Genomic DNA, 16,281 nt, shown 5'->3' with positions numbered 1-16,281 from the left:
TTTTAAAGCCTTCAAACGCAGCACCTGCACAGTTTAATGTTGCATACAAGAGGAGACCGCGTGTAGTTTCTGCATCTGATGCTGTGTTTTTTTGTTAATTTTATTTATTACAGCTAAGTTCAGAAGTAAGTCTTGTCTCTCGATGTCACCAGGAGGATTCAGTGGTTCAAGCTGGTTGTGTTGAATGCCTGTTCAGAATAAAGACAGAGAAAAAATGAGAAAAATAAGGTTGTTATAGGGCTGAGCGATATGGCTTAGAAATAAAATCTGATTTTCTGTTTTTTTTTTTTTTATTTTGTGTACTGTTTTTTACTAAAAAACTAAATTTCAAATGACAGAAAATATTTTCAGAGTTTTTATTTCAATCATCCCTTCTGTGAGTTATACAACAGAGTATTAGGGCGAGGCTACGAAAATATTTGTTTAATTATAAGAGTAAAATAAAAAAATTAGCAGAATTAAGAGACAATTTTACCAGGAAAAACGTCTTAAAATTAGGAGAAAAAAAAGTTATTTTAATGAAAAAAAGCTTCTTGTTATTGAAATCTGACATAACCAGCCCGTTCTGTGTGATTTTTTCTTCGAAATAGACATTTGTTCACACAATCGTGGTGTCAAAAGATGAAGTATTTCTATTAAGTATTATCTGTAAAACTCATACTAACTTAACAAGATGCTCAACGTCCCTCAGTTGAACTTTTTGTTGTTTTTTTGTGTAGGAGCTCTCATAAAATTACTACTTCATTTTACTAATATTACAGCTTTAATAAGGACGTAGAGTTGACCTGAATTCAGCGACGTTATAAATAGAAGTTGTAAAACAGGCGTGTCAAACACAATGGCTGTCCTTTTTCTGACATCGCTCTGAAATACAAAAACACGAGGAGTTCATTGGAAGAAAAGGAAAATAACAAATTCTGATTTTTTTCCCCCCCAAAATGAAATCTTCAAAAACCAGTAATTAATCGCCTAACTCCAGGCTGTTTCTCTGATTTAAAATGTTTACTGTGTGTGATGTACTAGAGGTGCCGTGTCTGTCCGTCCACCCTGCAGGGAGCTGAACAGGAACCGGATCCTTCAGATCGAGGGTCTGACCTTCCAGGGTCTGTCCAGTCTGGAGGTGCTGAAACTGCAGAGGAACAGCATCAGCAAACTGACTGACGGCGCCTTCTGGAACCTGTCCAAAATGAAAGTCCTGTGAGTTAAACAAATTTGCATTTCCTCGACAAGGAATGCTCGGACCTGCTGCAGAGGACATGCTCACTGCTGTTGTTTTTTGTTTTCTCCTAAAATGTACTTCCTGCAGGCACCTGGAGTACAACAACCTGACGGAGGTGAACAGCGGCTCCCTGTACGGCCTGAGCTCCCTCACGCAGCTCTTCCTCAGCAACAACTCCATAGCCCGCATCAACCCTGACGGCTGGAAGTTCTGCCAGAGGCTGAGGGAACTGTAAGTCCTCGCAGGTTAATGAGCCTGAACCTTTTGAAAAAGACAATCCCAGAAAAATATATATATCCTGGATACCTGGAGGACAGATTGAGTTGTGCTTTAGTGGTTTTTTTCTTTTTCTTTTTTTTTCTTTTTTCAGTAACCCAACTCTCACCGTCAAGGTCTTCACCCAGGGTTAGATAACATTTTCCTTTAACACTCTATACGCCACGCCGTTCTCAGGATAAGCCTGTTTATCCCATAATTAGAGCCGGGCTCAATGGGACACAAGCCCTTCGACAAGAGTTTTTGTGCTCGTCTCCGAAGCTTGAGGTTTCGGCAAAGGGCCGTGTAATCCCCTGTTGTTTGTGTTGTGGTAATTACGCTCGAGGATCGCCTCTCCAGCCTTTGTCTCCCGAGTTATTATCCGCAGGTCTCTCTCTCTCTTTCTCTCTCTCTCTCTCTCTCTCTCTCTTTCTCTCTCTCTCTCTCTCTCCCCTGCGCTGTTGACACGAGCGTCGTAACGCCGCTCTAAAGTGCTTCGCTCGGCTCGGGGCATCGCGAACCGTGAGGTAGCCTCAGCCGTCCGTGGCGCCGCGGCTTGTTTACGCCGAGCGGTCTGAGGGGATAAAGTGGTGGACGGCGTGCATTCGAGTTTGCTCTGTGTATCTCGGCGCTGCTTCCTGTGTGCACATCTTATGAATGGCAGATTGCTTCCGGTGCTCTGCTCTCCCCGCCCCAGCTCGCACGGGTTTTATTATCTATAGAGCTGCGATGAGCCTCGCAGCTGATAGAGGCGAGTGACTCGTCTTTATGAGGAGGCTGTTATTGCATTCCCACTGCGCCTGGCTGAGCCGGTCATCAGTGGGGGGAATCTCTGCACACATGGCTGGTCATGCAGACCTGAGGGCTGGCCACAGAGAGCGGCACACAGAGGGCCACAGAGAGGGCAATAAAATGCACAATAATGTCTTTGAGGGACTGTTGGACAGTTGCTGCTGGAGGATTCATGATAATTAAGATGCAACGTTTAGCAACAGACAAAATGTAAAAAAAATAAAATAAAAAAAAAAAAACAGAAGAGATGCACCAGTAAGCCTGTCGGAATGAGAAATCAATTAATTGCCTGGAAAATTCAAGCGAGCACAATACTTTCTATTTGGGCAACAGTTGTTTAAAGAGATTTAATATCGTTGCAAAGCTGCCATTTTGAAAAATGCTGCAAACTTTTTTTTTTTTTTACAAAAGTCCTAACTGGCACTTTTGTTTTTTTTCTGTACATATGTATCCAGAATATCATAAAAACAAATGCGAGTCAGGTACGGTTAAGACTATTTACATTAAAAGGACTGAAGAAGAAGAATCTGTTTAAATATCCTAATAAATAATCTCCAACTGAGTTTTTTTTTAGTTCATGTTCTCATATGAAAACTGTGTCAGCCAGGAAACGGCTTAATGGTGCGTCTGTTTCTGAAATACACAGAAATCGGATCCAGTTTTTCCAAAAACAACAGAAACAACTTTGATTCATTCAGCGTTCTTATCTCATGGGAGTGTGTGTGTGTGTGTGTGTGTGTGTGTGTGTGTGTTTTCTGCAGGCTTCAGAGTAAACAAATAGCACATTAACTGTACCGTTTTTAGGATTGGGTTTTATTTTCTGGGGTTTACCACATTCTCTTGTTGGTGTGTAAATGTAGATTATAGACGCGTAACGTCCCAACCAGGACAGTTTCCTCCCTGCTTAATGATTTGGATCTCAGCTTTGCTTCCATGTCTGCTGAATCCATTCTGCTAGCAGCTTGTTACACCACGGAAAAACAGACATCACAGGCTTGGAAAGCGCTTTCAAATCAGCCGTGAAATTTAAGTCTAATGATGTTGCAAGCTGTCTTTGTGTTCTGTAAACCTGTCATCTCCTTCCAGACCTCACAGCAAACTTCTTTTTTTTTTTTTTTCCTTCCCCCTGTCTGTCTGTGTCTGCTGTCCCATCTTTTTCTGTCTGCGTCTTCTTCTGTCCAGGAATCTGTCGTACAACAACTTGACCCGTCTGGACGAGGGGAGTCTGGCCGTGCTGGGGGATCTACACACACTGCGGCTGGGCCGCAACTCCATCAGCCACATCAATGAGGGAGCCTTCAGGGGCCTCAAGGCTCTACGAGTCCTGTAAGTGCACCACCCCGAGCCGATATTACCAAACCCAAAATAACCCCCCTCCCTTCCTCTCTCTCTCGCCCCTGATGAAGAGATAAGGTTAGACGTTCCACTTGGGAGCAGTGAAAGCTGAGCTGTTAAATATCGGTGTTGCCTGTGTGATATTTGATATTTATGCCCAAGTATTCCCTTTACAAACCGTCCTATTAGTCAGTCGCTCCAGGAAGTTGTGATCGCAAATATTAATGCAAATTCACTCATGATTTGTTAATTTTGTGCAGACTTGCATTGTCCAACAGTCTGCACAACCTTACTGCAAATCTGACCAATCACTTTAACGTTTTCTGACCATCCACTGCAACTCGGCTGAATTTTGACTAATCCCCCTTAGTCCTCTTTCAATTTAACTTCCTCTTTCATGGCGTCTTTTGAGAGATGAACCTGCAAGTTGAGGCAGGTGTGATGCTAAACTGTAACATTTGCTTTTTGTTTTTCTTTTGTTTTGTTGCTTAAACTGTCTAATCACTTCATGTTGCCTTGGATGACCAATATGAAGTTCTTCTTTTGCACTTTGAATCCTCCTCAGGACTTGATTTTATTTGTATTGTAAACGTTTTTTGCGCTTTTAACATTGAGAAAAATCCTGCCTTTTTCAGGAAGGTTATGTGCAGCAATTTCAACTTTTTTGGAAGACGATGTTACGACAAAAATAAAGTAAAAAAAAAACAAACTGCAATTTTTTGAAAAAGGTGCCACAAATATCGACCACAATACTCACAAAACAACACTGCGACATCCTGGAGGGACCGATTAGCATTCATGTATATTCATGCCGTTTTCTTTTATTCTCTGTTGCTATTTGTTGCTTTTTCCTGCCTTTCTTTTCCTCGTTTTCTCCGGTTTGGTGTCTGGACAAGCCTGGACTTGAAAGCGCTGCTTTGTTGATATGCCTCCATGCGTCTAGAACTTGAGGATAAAGACTTTTTCTTCCACCTTTTACACAAGGTGCCAAAATAAAATAAAGGGGGAGAAGCAAAGAGAGAAAAAGTCGATGGATAAATCCTTCAAAGCCTTTTGGGTCTTGGTTCTTAACTACAGTTTACTTGGCTCTGCTGCTTTCCAAGCTAGGAAAAAAAGAAAAAAAAAAGAAAACACACATACAACACAAAAAGCAGAGCCAGATCTCCATAGATGAGCTCTCTCACAGCAGGCTGATCTGCCAAACACTGGTCTCTCTCTCTCTCTCTTCCTCTCTCTCTCTCTCTCTCTCTGTGACACACTGGGGGCTTGTTTACTGGTCACACAGGGAAGAGACGAGCAGTTTTGATGAGCTCTAGGCTCTTTTCCCATGTTTTTATTTCTGGTGCTTAATCACCCATATTTTCCTTTTATTTGTCTGTTGTTGTTGGTTTTTTTTTGTGTAATTTTCTGTTTGTGCTATTATCCCTGTGTGTTATCTCATGAAAAACACTTAATGTGCTTTGCCAAAGCATTCCTACCCATATACTTTTCCACATTACAGCCACAAATCTTAATATATTTTACGAGGGCGTTGCGTCATAGAACAAGCAGAGGTCAGCAGTCTTTACAACACTGAGCCATTTTTGCATTTGATTTGCATATTTGACTGTTCAAAGCAAAATAACCAGTTTTTACAAATCGTCAAATGTTTCTATAAAAGTAAATGATTGCATTTTTTTCAGAGAACCTTCAAATTTCAAATAGATACTAAAAAAAAAAAAAACAAACAAAAAAAACCTCCTTGTACTTTGCAACCTAAGGGGAAAAAATATTTCGCATAAACATTCAATATGTAAGATAAACTGCAAAGGCATATATTTATTGCCTATACAGTTCTAAAAGTTACTCAATACTTAGTAATTTACTAATTTACCAAAGTTAGAGTTTAAAAAGCCACTTAGGTGTCAGACCCCTGTTATAGACCTACTATTCAGAAGTGTAAGAAAAATGGTTACATGTGTAAAATCTACAACTTTTTTTAATGCAATGCCCCTAAATACAGTTCTATGCAGACAAGTGAATTGATGTTTACAGCTATTTTGCAAAGATGAGTGGGCAAAAATATCAGTACTTAGCCGTGCAAAGCTAGTGGAAACATACCCCAAACGAGCTGATGCAGCAAAAAGAGGTGTTATGCAAAAACCTCCCAATGAAATACAGGTTTGCACTTGTAACATGAGAAAGTGGGAGAAAATACCAAAGGAATGAATACTTTTCTGTTCCATTTTTAGTTTTGCAGGATGTTTTTGAAGACTCTCCTGTCCTTGTCCAAACCTCTGCCCTCTTCGTCTCTTGAGGCAGGCCTAATCTAATCAGTGCAGGGGAGGACAGGCATAGGCAGGGCTCTGAAAAAGAGCTGGGGGAGCTTTAATTGGGTATGTGCCGCTGGTTGTGCTGGCATGGGGCTGGAGCCCACATCGGGGTGTGAAAGCTCTAAACAAGCCAGCCAGCCCTCTAATTCAGCCACGGGGGTCGCTGGCTCATTGGGGCCCACCCCCTTTTTCCGCCGGTCCCTCAGCCCCACGGCGGCTCACTCACTCACCCACCCACTCCTGGCTTTGCTTTAACAAGGCAATGGCGATTCAGATCCAGCCAGCCAGAAAGTGTTGGAAATTGGCAGGCCTAGTCGAGCCCCATACCAAAGGCAGCAGCCAGTGGAGGCTGAAAAGAAACGGAGGGGGGAAGAAGGAGGAATAAAAGATGCTTGGATAGTAAAGGGAGAAGGAGGTGCAGCTGACCATCAGCCTCAAAGGGGTTTCTCAAGATCGGAGGAAGGCCTTTGTCGATTCAGAGGAGTTCTCCGAGTTTGATGTGTTTGATCTTCATGTGGAAGGGGCAAGTCGTGGTTTCTCCTCAGCGATGACTTCATCTGAGAGTTTGTTGCACCTCACAGATGCATTCACAAGCTCCCAGTGTGCTGTAATAGAAGTCCCTCTTCTCTATTGATTCCATTGTCTATCTGCCTGACCATGGCCAAGCGTGGCCCCCTACCGCCATTAAGAGTCTTGGATGTACCCTACCTGCCACCATTACTCCCAATTGCCCGCCTCCGACGAGGCATTGTGCTCTCGCCAGTCCCCTCCATGCCATCATGAATTAAACATACGCTCCCTTGCATTGGGGGCTTGCGTCCTTACATGCACTTCTCCATCCCTCTTGAAGGAAAGAATTTGCTCAGTTGGCAGAGCAGAGCAGCAGAGGGGCTCTTCAGGCCAGGTGCAGATTGGGGGGAGGAGGAGGGTCGGAGCGTGGGTGAGCGGGCAACCCATAACTTTCAGGGCTGGGAAACTCTTCCCTGTAGACAGACCCCCATCCCTGTCCAATTCCTTTTGGTCCTTCTTACCCCTCCCTCTCTTCTCTCCTTCTCTCTGCAGGGAGTTGGACCATAACGACATCTCTGGCACAATAGAGGACACCAATGGGGCTTTCGCTGGATTGGACAAGCTCAACAAGCTGTGAGTATCTTCCCCACATTCATTCCCACCCCCTCCATTTCACTCCCTTGTCCTTAGACTCTCTCTGCTGTTCTTTGAAAACAGGAGAACAGAAAAAATGTTTCTGTTCAAATCCTTACTTAGGATTTGAACAGAAACATTCTATCCATTCAAGTGTCTATCCAAGTCCTTACTTACTCTACACTTCCAACTACAACTACGCTTTTTAGAACCGGAAAACCCTCGTACGTTAGGGTGCATTCACACCACCCCTGTTTGGTCCTCTTTAACTGAACTCTGGTTTGTTTGCCAACAATGTCTGGTTTGTTTGGGGAGGTGTGAATCACAATCAGACTCTGGTTCGCCTAAAGACCTAGCTCTCGGTTCGGTTGAACACATATGAATGCATATCTGGACGGAAGCAGACCAGAGAAAAAAAAGCAGGAAGTACACAAGTGTAGAGTGCAAGGCATTCTGGGTAAATACAACCAAAACAAATGCTAGCGGGAGAAATGGCTTTTACCAAAGACAAAACAGAACTCTTACCACCGCCAAAATTTGGCGCTAGTCTTATTTTTGTTTACAATTTGTGAAGAAGTAATTTGGCTCATGTCTTCTTTGGAGGTTTTTGTTTTGTTTTGTTCAGTAGTTCTGGTGCAGTGCCACCACAGACGGAGGAGGGTAGATGGTTGGATCGTTTGACTCAATTCGGTGTGAAAGCAGAACCAGCTGAAAATGTAACAACTTTGGTCCCCAATCAAACTGAGTCTACCAAACAATCAGGTGTGAAAACACCCTTATTCTATCACCAAAACCTGGAAACAAACGAGATATCCAAGTGATGATAGTGGTTCCTGGTTTGTTCAGGACTTCAGGAGTGTAATCCTCCATAATTTGGATCATGATGCTCCAGAGCTTCCTTTCAGAGTATCCTCTGGTAATTAGCTCCTTGGTCTAATAATGGCGGAACAGGATAATCTCAGGACAAGGCCGCTGACTGATGTTTGGCTGCAGTGCTAGCGACTTCCCTGTGGAGCTCTAATCCTCGGGGGATGATGTTCTGCAACTTCTGGGTGCGAATCTGTTTTTAACAAAGAGATGTTGAATAATCAGATTGTCGAAAGGACGCTGTAGACGTCGAACGCATGCCGAGGAGGTCAGTCAGCCATAACGTTCAGGTGCATCTGACTAGTTATGTGTGAAAGTTGTACGAGTTTCTTTGCCTATAACCGAGCTGTTCTATATCAAGTTAGCGATTTGTGAAATTGGAGCGAGAGAGAAGCCTTTGTGGCGCTAGGCAAGCAATCATCAACCTGCAGGATGAAAAGACGACGTCCAGCCAAGATGGTTCCCAGTGTGAGCACGGCCGAAAGAAAGAGCCCAAGAAACGTGGAGAGAAAGGGCTTTTCTTCCAGCTGGCGGGGGTTCGCTCCCCCAATAGGCTCATTTCTATTTCTGCTCTGTGCCTCCGGTCCTCTGCTCCCCTCATTCCCACTGTCTGTTGTTGGGAGCCGAGAGAGGGTGAAATCGAGGGCCGTATTCAGTCATCAAACATCAAACGCCTCGCCTGCCCCGCCCTCTGACCCTGCCCCCTTTTTTTGTTTGTTTTTTTTGTCGTACCGTCGGCGGAAGCAGTCCTCTGTGTCCCAAAGCTGTCAAAGCGAGCCATGGGAAAAAAAGAAAATGTAGAAGGGGAACAAGAAGAGGACTTCAAAGTGTTCAGCACATGGTGCTTTGCAAATGCCTTCCTCCTCCTTGATCCTTTCCACATTTTGTCTTATTATAGCCACAAACTTCTCACTATCTTAGTAGTGGAACGAAAAAGGATAGATGGTAGGGCTTGCCAGTTTTTTCAAACCATTTTAGCCAGGTTTTTTTCCCTCACTTTTTTGGCTAAAAAAAATAATAATTGTTCATTAGCGGTGAGGGCTACATTTTCTGTTTTTCGTTTTGCACAATGCTCAACATTGTTTTTTTTATTTTTTTATTTTTATTTTTATTTTAAGCAAGATACGTTTACATTATGGATTTAATGAATATTTTAGTTCAACACCTGGCCTCTAGGGGTCACTATTTAGTTAAAACTGGAAGAAGTTTCTTGAATTTTAAGATACGTTAGTATTATGTTACATTCACTTCACACAACAGGCAAATGTCACCCAAATCCGTTTTTAATTTTTTTCCCATATATACGGCGCATATCCAACTTTTCCATGGCAGTCTGAAAAGCTCAATTCTGATCTTTTCATGCAAACAAACAAAAGCAAAAACCAGATTTGTTCCACGTGTGCTACTAAATCAAATACATATAAGATGTTTTTTATTTCCATCTTCTAGGAAATGACAGAACATATTTCTCTCTCTCTCTTATATATATATGGTTTTTTTTGGGGGGGGGTTTAAGTGTGCTTTTGTTTCATTCATCTTTCCTGGGAGTTTTCCGAAAATTCTATCTTTATAAACAGAAAACCCAATTAATTGATAGAATCAATTTATCGATTTAATAGATGGTTTCGCCAACAAAACAGTACCGCCCAGATAGAAGTCGTCTTTGAAAAGCAACCCGTTTAATCTCGCTCACCCTTCCTCCTGTCCAATCTTTACCCAGTTCACATTTCCAGCACCCCCAATCCTTTTTCCTCTCATCAGACCCACCCTCACTAATTGTGCGTCTCTCTCTCTCTCTCTCTCTCTCTCTTCCCACCTCTTCTTCCCCTCCCTCCATCAATCGACACCCTGCGCGTTCTGCGACGGCAGGACTCTGTTTGGAAACAAGATCAAATCGGTGGCCAAGAAAGCCTTCGCCGGCCTGGAGACCTTGGAACACCTGTGAGTACCCCACAGCAGAACGACTGGGCATAAAGACCTGCAGAGGGAGGGCAGGGGAGCAGAGACTGCCTAAAAGTAGCTGGCAGAGGCGAGGTTGCTAGCAATTTAATAGGGTCTTTGTAAAAGGAGAAGACAGAGCGGCCAGCTGCCTCTGTCTCGTTAGTCTAGCTCAATCTCTGCCTGGATGTTTTTTTTTTCCCCTCCTTCCCTCGGCTCAAGCTATTGAGCATATGCTGAGCTCTGCTGTAAAAACAGAATCCCTGTCAGACTTTTTCTTTTTTTTTTTTCTAAAGGATTTTGTTAAACGAATGACAGAGCTAACCTACATATGAAAAAACCTCAATATTTCCATCTTAGCATAAAACCGTCACACAGCTGATTTTGCCAATTTCTTCTGCATCGACAGGAACTTGGGTGACAACGCCATCCGTTCTATCCAGCCTGATGCGTTCAGCAGGATGAGGAACCTCAAAAGCCTGTGAGTGGCAGCATTTTTTTTTACACAATTTCATATTATATACAATTCACCCAAATTGAGCTTTTTTTTTCCTTTTTTTTTTTTTTGCACGTTACAACAAAATTCATGATGTTTTATCAAGATTTGATGATACACCAATGCAGTGTTTCTCCCATAAAACTAGCTAAGCCTGGTGGGCTCATCCTGCAACTTTCCGTGTTTTTGAGTTAAAACTTGTAAAAAGTTGAGAATAAATTTGAAAATATCACTAGGTAATTACCTGCTATTGGAAGACATGACCAACAATACCTAAGCAACAACAGCAAGTCTTAAAAACCCCTAAAATAAATAGAACAAGCAAAGCTTAGCAAGTAAAGCCTGGCAGCCCGCCAGGCTTATAATACACTGTAGGAGACCCTGCCAATGGAAAGTCATGTACAGTTATGAAATGGAAGGAAAATGACACGGTTTTCAAACGTAGATAATCTTGAAGGTGATTCAGTGTGTTCTGCTTTCCTCTAGTCTCATCCAGAGCAACAGTTTCCTCTGTGACTGCCAGCTCCAGTGGTTGCCCTTCTGGCTGCACATCCATGGCCTGCAGGTGGGTGTAAACGCCACCTGTGCCCACCCAGTGAGCCTGCAGGGAACCAGCATATTCGAAGCGCCACAGAACAGCTTTGTGTGTGGTAAGTCAGGTTTTGCAAGCGCGCTGCTTTTTTGGTCATTCCCACATGCTGCCATATGTTTCCTGACCTGCTTTTTGCACGACCGCCTCCATCCAGACGACCTTCCCAAGCCTCAGATCACAGTCCAGCCGGAGAACACGGTGACGGTGCTCGGCAGCGACGTGCGTCTCACCTGCACGGCAGCGAGCAGCAGCTCTTCCCCCATAACGTTTGCCTGGCGCAAAGACCAGGAGCTGCTCCGCCACGGCGAGATGGAGAACTTCGCGCATGTGCGCACTCAGGGCGACACGGCCGACACGCCGGCCATCGCAGGAGGCGTGATGGAGTACACCACCATCCTGCACCTGCGGCGTGCCACCTTTGCCGACGAGGGCCGCTACCAGTGCATCATCACCAACCACTTTGGCTCCACCTACTCCAGCAAGGCTCAAGTTGTCGTCAACGGTACGTCGTCGCTGCAGGCTTGATCATGATTTCTAGAACACAGAAAAACTGTAGAATACTTTTAGTCTGTGTTTGGCAAGCTTTCGCTCAAATTAATTGTCTCTTCCTTGGCCACCATCTACTCTAGCATGAACTTGCTAATCAGTAAATTTGGCTGTATTTCAATAGAAGGTTTCTGACCATCTTTCTGAAAATGGAGATTTACAGAATTGCTGCACTAGTATTTATTTTTACTAGTTGTCTTTGTGTACAAACCAGAAATGCGCTGAACACGTAGCTTGTTTATTTTTCTGTCTGGTTAAAGACAACCAAAACAATTTTGTGAGTCTGAAACACTATCGGGAGAAATGGCTCATGATCTTCTGCAACCGCTATAATCTGTCGCTACTCCATCTTTGTTTACGTTTTGTAAAGAAAGAAGTTGCGCCCACGTCTTTTTCAGAGGCGTTGCTGTCCTTTTCTCAAGTAGTTGTTGGTGCAGCGCCACCCCAGGCAGGGAGGTGAATAGGTCTTTCGTTGCAGTGAGAAAGCGAACCGCACTAGCTGAAAATGCTCCAAGTGTTGCCTTTTTTAATCAGGTGTGAAGAAACCCTAAAAGTACGTCAGTATAAGTGAGGAGTTTAAGATAAAGTCAGCAGAAGCAAAACAAAGGAGTATTACTAGATTACATTTCCAAATGCCTCCACAGTTCACTTAGGCTGGCAAAAAGCAAGTGAGAGCAAGACTTTTAGCAGATAAGAGTTAATAATAAAAGTTATTCTTTCCAACTTTTAACGTGTTTTAAATGCAGAATTAACTCAATAAAATGAGCCACAGTCTCTACAAGGTAGAAGGTTGCTACGCTAGCTGGGCTAATCATGCTCTTTTAGTATTTGTGGTTTAGTATTAAAGACACTTTAAAATGTTATCTCCGTCATCACTTGGTTGTAAAATAATCCTCTTTTACAATGACTGGTCTCATGTCGCCTCTGCTTCTTACATGAATAATTAATGACAGCTCCCCGGAGGAAGGCTAGACAGAAATATTTTGAATGCTGTTCTTATTACACTAATACACCATAAATCAGTGTTCGGCGCATTTCTAGTACAAATATCTTGGAGAAAAACAGTTTCCTGTAGAATTTCGCTGAAAGATTTTGGGTACAAAGTCCAAGAACATCTGGAAAAAGAAGCGAATCGCTCGATAATCTTTAACATCTGCCATTAAATTCTGAAGTAAAAGTTCTTGCTCAGAGTAGACCTCGGAACAAAAACCTACAAAACGGCATTGATTACGCCTTGTCTCCACAGTCCTGCCGTCTTTCCTGAAGACTCCCCGGGACAGCACCATCCGCACGGGCCACACCGCCAGGCTGGAGTGCGCCGCCGAGGGCCACCCGGCGCCCCAGATCGCCTGGCAGAAAGACGGCGGCACGGACTTCCCCGCCGCCCGGGAGCGCCGGATGCACGTCATGCCCGACGACGACGTGTTCTTCATCACGGACGTGAAACCCGAGGACATGGGCGTGTACAGCTGCACGGCCAAGAACACGGCGGGCACCGTGTCGGCCAACGCCACCCTCATCGTCCTGGGTAAGAGGTTCCCACGGCGACGTGTGGAAATAACCAGGGTGCTCGATTGGGAATTGGTCAGAATGAGGAGCAGCTTTTTTATTTTTCTTTTCTCGGCAGCTGCGGCCGAGCTGTGGGTCAGGGGACAGAGGTCGCGGATAGGGGTCAGAGTGTGGACGGTGGAGGGGTGGAAGGAGGGGGTTCTCACAGAGGGGCGTTTGTTAGGCATTCCCACCCCCTTCTCTCCTCTCAGTGGGAGGGACTACCTCACTGCAGGCCTCACTGCTCCCAGTTTATTGGTTGTTTTACTCAGCAAACAAAACAGACTTCACTCCTGTGAGCAGCGCAGCACACACACAACATCTTTGTGTTTAGTTGAGCAATGCATCTGCCCCCTGAAGCAAAAAAGAAAAAACAAACATTATTATTCTCAAACTTTTAGATGTAGGTTAGCACCTTCTCTGCTAATCTACCCGGCAACGCAAAACACTGAATCAACAGAGCCTGTGTGCCGAATCTGTGATGTTTGGGTTGGTGCAGGGGGATGGTGGCTGCAGTCGAGGGGCCCCTGTCTGGAAAAGAGAGATGGGGGGAGGAGAAGAGGGTGAGGCAAAGGAGAACTGGAACAGGGAAGTATGGGCAGGGGAGGACTAGAGGGGGAAAAAAAGAAAAGAGAGGAGGGGGGATTGATGGAGATGGAGAAAGTATAGATAGAAGAAAAATGGGGGAGGCTGAAGTGGGTTAAGTGAGATCTCTTAATCTGTGTGTCCCACCGTGAGGGGAAGTGTCGAGTCTGAGAGGCTGACCCTCTCACACACAAACACACGCGCACACACACACTGTCTCTCTCTCTTTCTCTCTCTCTCTCTCTTGCACCGAATTCAATGCAGTTCATTCTCCAGAATGCAAAAGTCACTCAAAGACACACTGGCTGCATTGTTCTGCAGAGGATTCTCCCGCAGAGGAAATCTTGTTAGTGTGTTGTGATAAAACGTTAACTGATGCCACAGTCGATGAGACGGAGGAGGACCGTTGTTGAATGAGACAGGGCTTTTCTCTGGGATCCTGCCACTATTCTACTGTAACGATATGGAGCAGAAAACTTAGAATGTTAACCTGACTTTTAACGGTGCACAGTCCTGGCCAGTGTTTTACTGGAAATGGTGGCGTTTGTTTAAATCAGCTGAGCTCTTGGCGTTGACCAGGTATTTAAGCAGACATGGGGTCATTCTGGAGCAGGAGTCTGAAAGCTTTACAACCCAAAGAGCCATTTTACCCCCAGCGAAGCTACGGAAAACCTTTTTAGAGCTGCAAAACGCTACATGACCTTTTGAGAAAACTCAACTTTAGAGCTGTAAAGTAAACAAAATCTTGCAAAAAAAAAAAAATATATATATATATATATATAAAAATATATATACATTTTAATTTACACAATGCTGATATAAATATAGAAAAACCAGATGTGGTGTGCCGATGATTAAGTTGGGGTGCCAATTATTCAGTTTACTGCAGATTATTAAGTTACATAGTGGAAAGTATGAGAGAAAAATGTGGGATAATTTTTCAAAATGTTTTGCCACATTTGTTTTAAAAAGAAAATCACACACAAGTAAATAAGAAATTGAAATATGTTAGAATATAACAACAAAAAGTGTTGTTCATACACCTATGAATGTCTCAGTTCCACAACAAAATATCAGAAAATAAAGTATCTGTGGTTGATGCTGGTGCAGACTCCAACCTAATGACAGGAAAAATAGATGTGAGGAATTGTAGGTGTTTACAGTCATTTATTTATTCTTCACGATTTTTAGTTAAGTCAACGAGAGCCACAGTGAAATGTCCAAAGGGCCACAAATTGGAGTTTAAGTCAATGTTCTTGTTGCTGAGTGACTAAATATTGACGCTTCCTGGGTTGCTTTCAAACTAATATCTTGTCGTCTGTGACAGTGGCACCCTCCGCCAAGGAAACTTAAAATCTTAAAATGAATCCTGCTGTGCTGAGTCGGATATAATTTGGTAACTGGAGAGAGAAAAAAAAAAAAAAAAAAGTGCATCAGATTCCAACTCCTTTCCTCCTTCCTCGTTCTCCAGAGACTCCCCACTTGGCCCAGGAAATGGAGGACCGCAGCGTGGCGGTGGGCGACACGGTGGCGCTGCAGTGCAAGGCCCTCGGCAGTCCTCCCCCGCGCATCACCTGGCTGCGCGACGACCAGCCGCTGCGACCCTCCGACCGGCACTACTTCACCCCGGGCAACCAGCTGCTGGTCATAGGCGCCGCCTCGCCGGAGGACGCTGGACGCTACACCTGCCTCATGTCCAACACGCTGGGCACGGAGCGCGCCCACAGCCAGCTGGCGGTGACGCAGCACAGGGGCGTGTGCGCCCAGCAGGCGGGCGGAAATGCCATCATCGGCATCATCGTCATCGCCGTGGTGACGAGCATCGTGGTCACGTCGCTGGTGTGGGTCTGCATCATCTATCAGACGAGGAAGAAGAGCGAGGAGTGCAGCGTGACCAACACGGGTGAGTTCAGGACCGAGAACCAGAGAGAGGATCCTGATCGATTTCAGCTTCTGACGTCTCCGTTTCCTCGCTCCAGACGAGACGATCGTCCCTCCGGACGTCCCCAGCTACCTGTCGTCTCAGGGCACGCTGTCCGAGCGCCAGGACATGTGCATCCGCGTGGAAGCCGGAGGCGGACCGCAGCCCAACGGGCACGTCGTGGACGCCTCAGGTACCCATCAGTCCGCCCACTGCTGCCTCGCTTCTCCAAATATTTGTTCTGCCAGTAGCCTCCGGTCTCTCTGAAAGCCTGCTCAGAGTCGTAAATAACTCCCAACGGACACTCTTAGCACAATTTACTGCCCTCAAATGATTTATCTCCCTCCTCCTCGGCTGCAGGTTTCGACGGAGCGGTGGTGTGCACAGACTGCATGGAGACCGGCAACAGCTACTCCAATGACGCCGGCTACCTGACCCACGGATACGGCCTCGCTCGGGGCGCCGAGTACCGGCAGCAGCAGCAGCAGCTGGGGCCCCCGCGCTACTCTCAGTGTAACCTGGGGGAACCGAGGGACACGGGGTCGCACGCATCCGCTCCGCTCTGCAACGGCACTCCCCGCGGAAACCGAAAGGACACGCAAGAATCCGCTGTGCCCAAAAATCACGACACGATAGAGAGGAGTCACGACGAGCGAAAAGGTTCGTGTGCAGATCTGGAATGTTTTTTTTTCTTCTTCTTCTCATTGCTTGGAGGAAAAAAAAATGCCAACA

The 16,281-nt window shown here is 44.9% G+C and overlaps 1 protein-coding gene across 1 annotated transcript in view; it reads left to right on the top strand.

The window, feature by feature from the left end:
- The window catches only part of lrig1 (leucine-rich repeats and immunoglobulin-like domains 1), a 42,858-nt gene that overhangs the window by 24,065 nt on the left and 2,512 nt on the right, over positions 1-16,281 (top strand). The window contains exons 6-17 of the mRNA XM_007563334.2: positions 1,054-1,197; positions 1,307-1,450; positions 3,449-3,592; positions 6,976-7,056; positions 9,793-9,864; positions 10,271-10,342; positions 10,844-11,007; positions 11,104-11,451; positions 12,742-13,023; positions 15,100-15,531; positions 15,608-15,742; positions 15,910-16,209. Of these exons, the coding sequence (XP_007563396.1) occupies positions 1,054-1,197; positions 1,307-1,450; positions 3,449-3,592; positions 6,976-7,056; positions 9,793-9,864; positions 10,271-10,342; positions 10,844-11,007; positions 11,104-11,451; positions 12,742-13,023; positions 15,100-15,531; positions 15,608-15,742; positions 15,910-16,209 (2,318 nt within the window). The remainder of the gene's footprint in view (positions 1-1,053; positions 1,198-1,306; positions 1,451-3,448; positions 3,593-6,975; positions 7,057-9,792; positions 9,865-10,270; positions 10,343-10,843; positions 11,008-11,103; positions 11,452-12,741; positions 13,024-15,099; positions 15,532-15,607; positions 15,743-15,909; positions 16,210-16,281) is intronic.

This window comes from Poecilia formosa, unplaced genomic scaffold (genome assembly GCF_000485575.1).
Source record: "Poecilia formosa unplaced genomic scaffold, Poecilia_formosa-5.1.2 Scaffold147, whole genome shotgun sequence".
NCBI classification, from domain to species: domain Eukaryota; kingdom Metazoa; phylum Chordata; class Actinopteri; order Cyprinodontiformes; family Poeciliidae; genus Poecilia; species Poecilia formosa.
The sequence above is the reverse complement of the archived record's forward strand: the minus strand, read 5'-3'. Positions and strand labels throughout refer to the sequence as shown.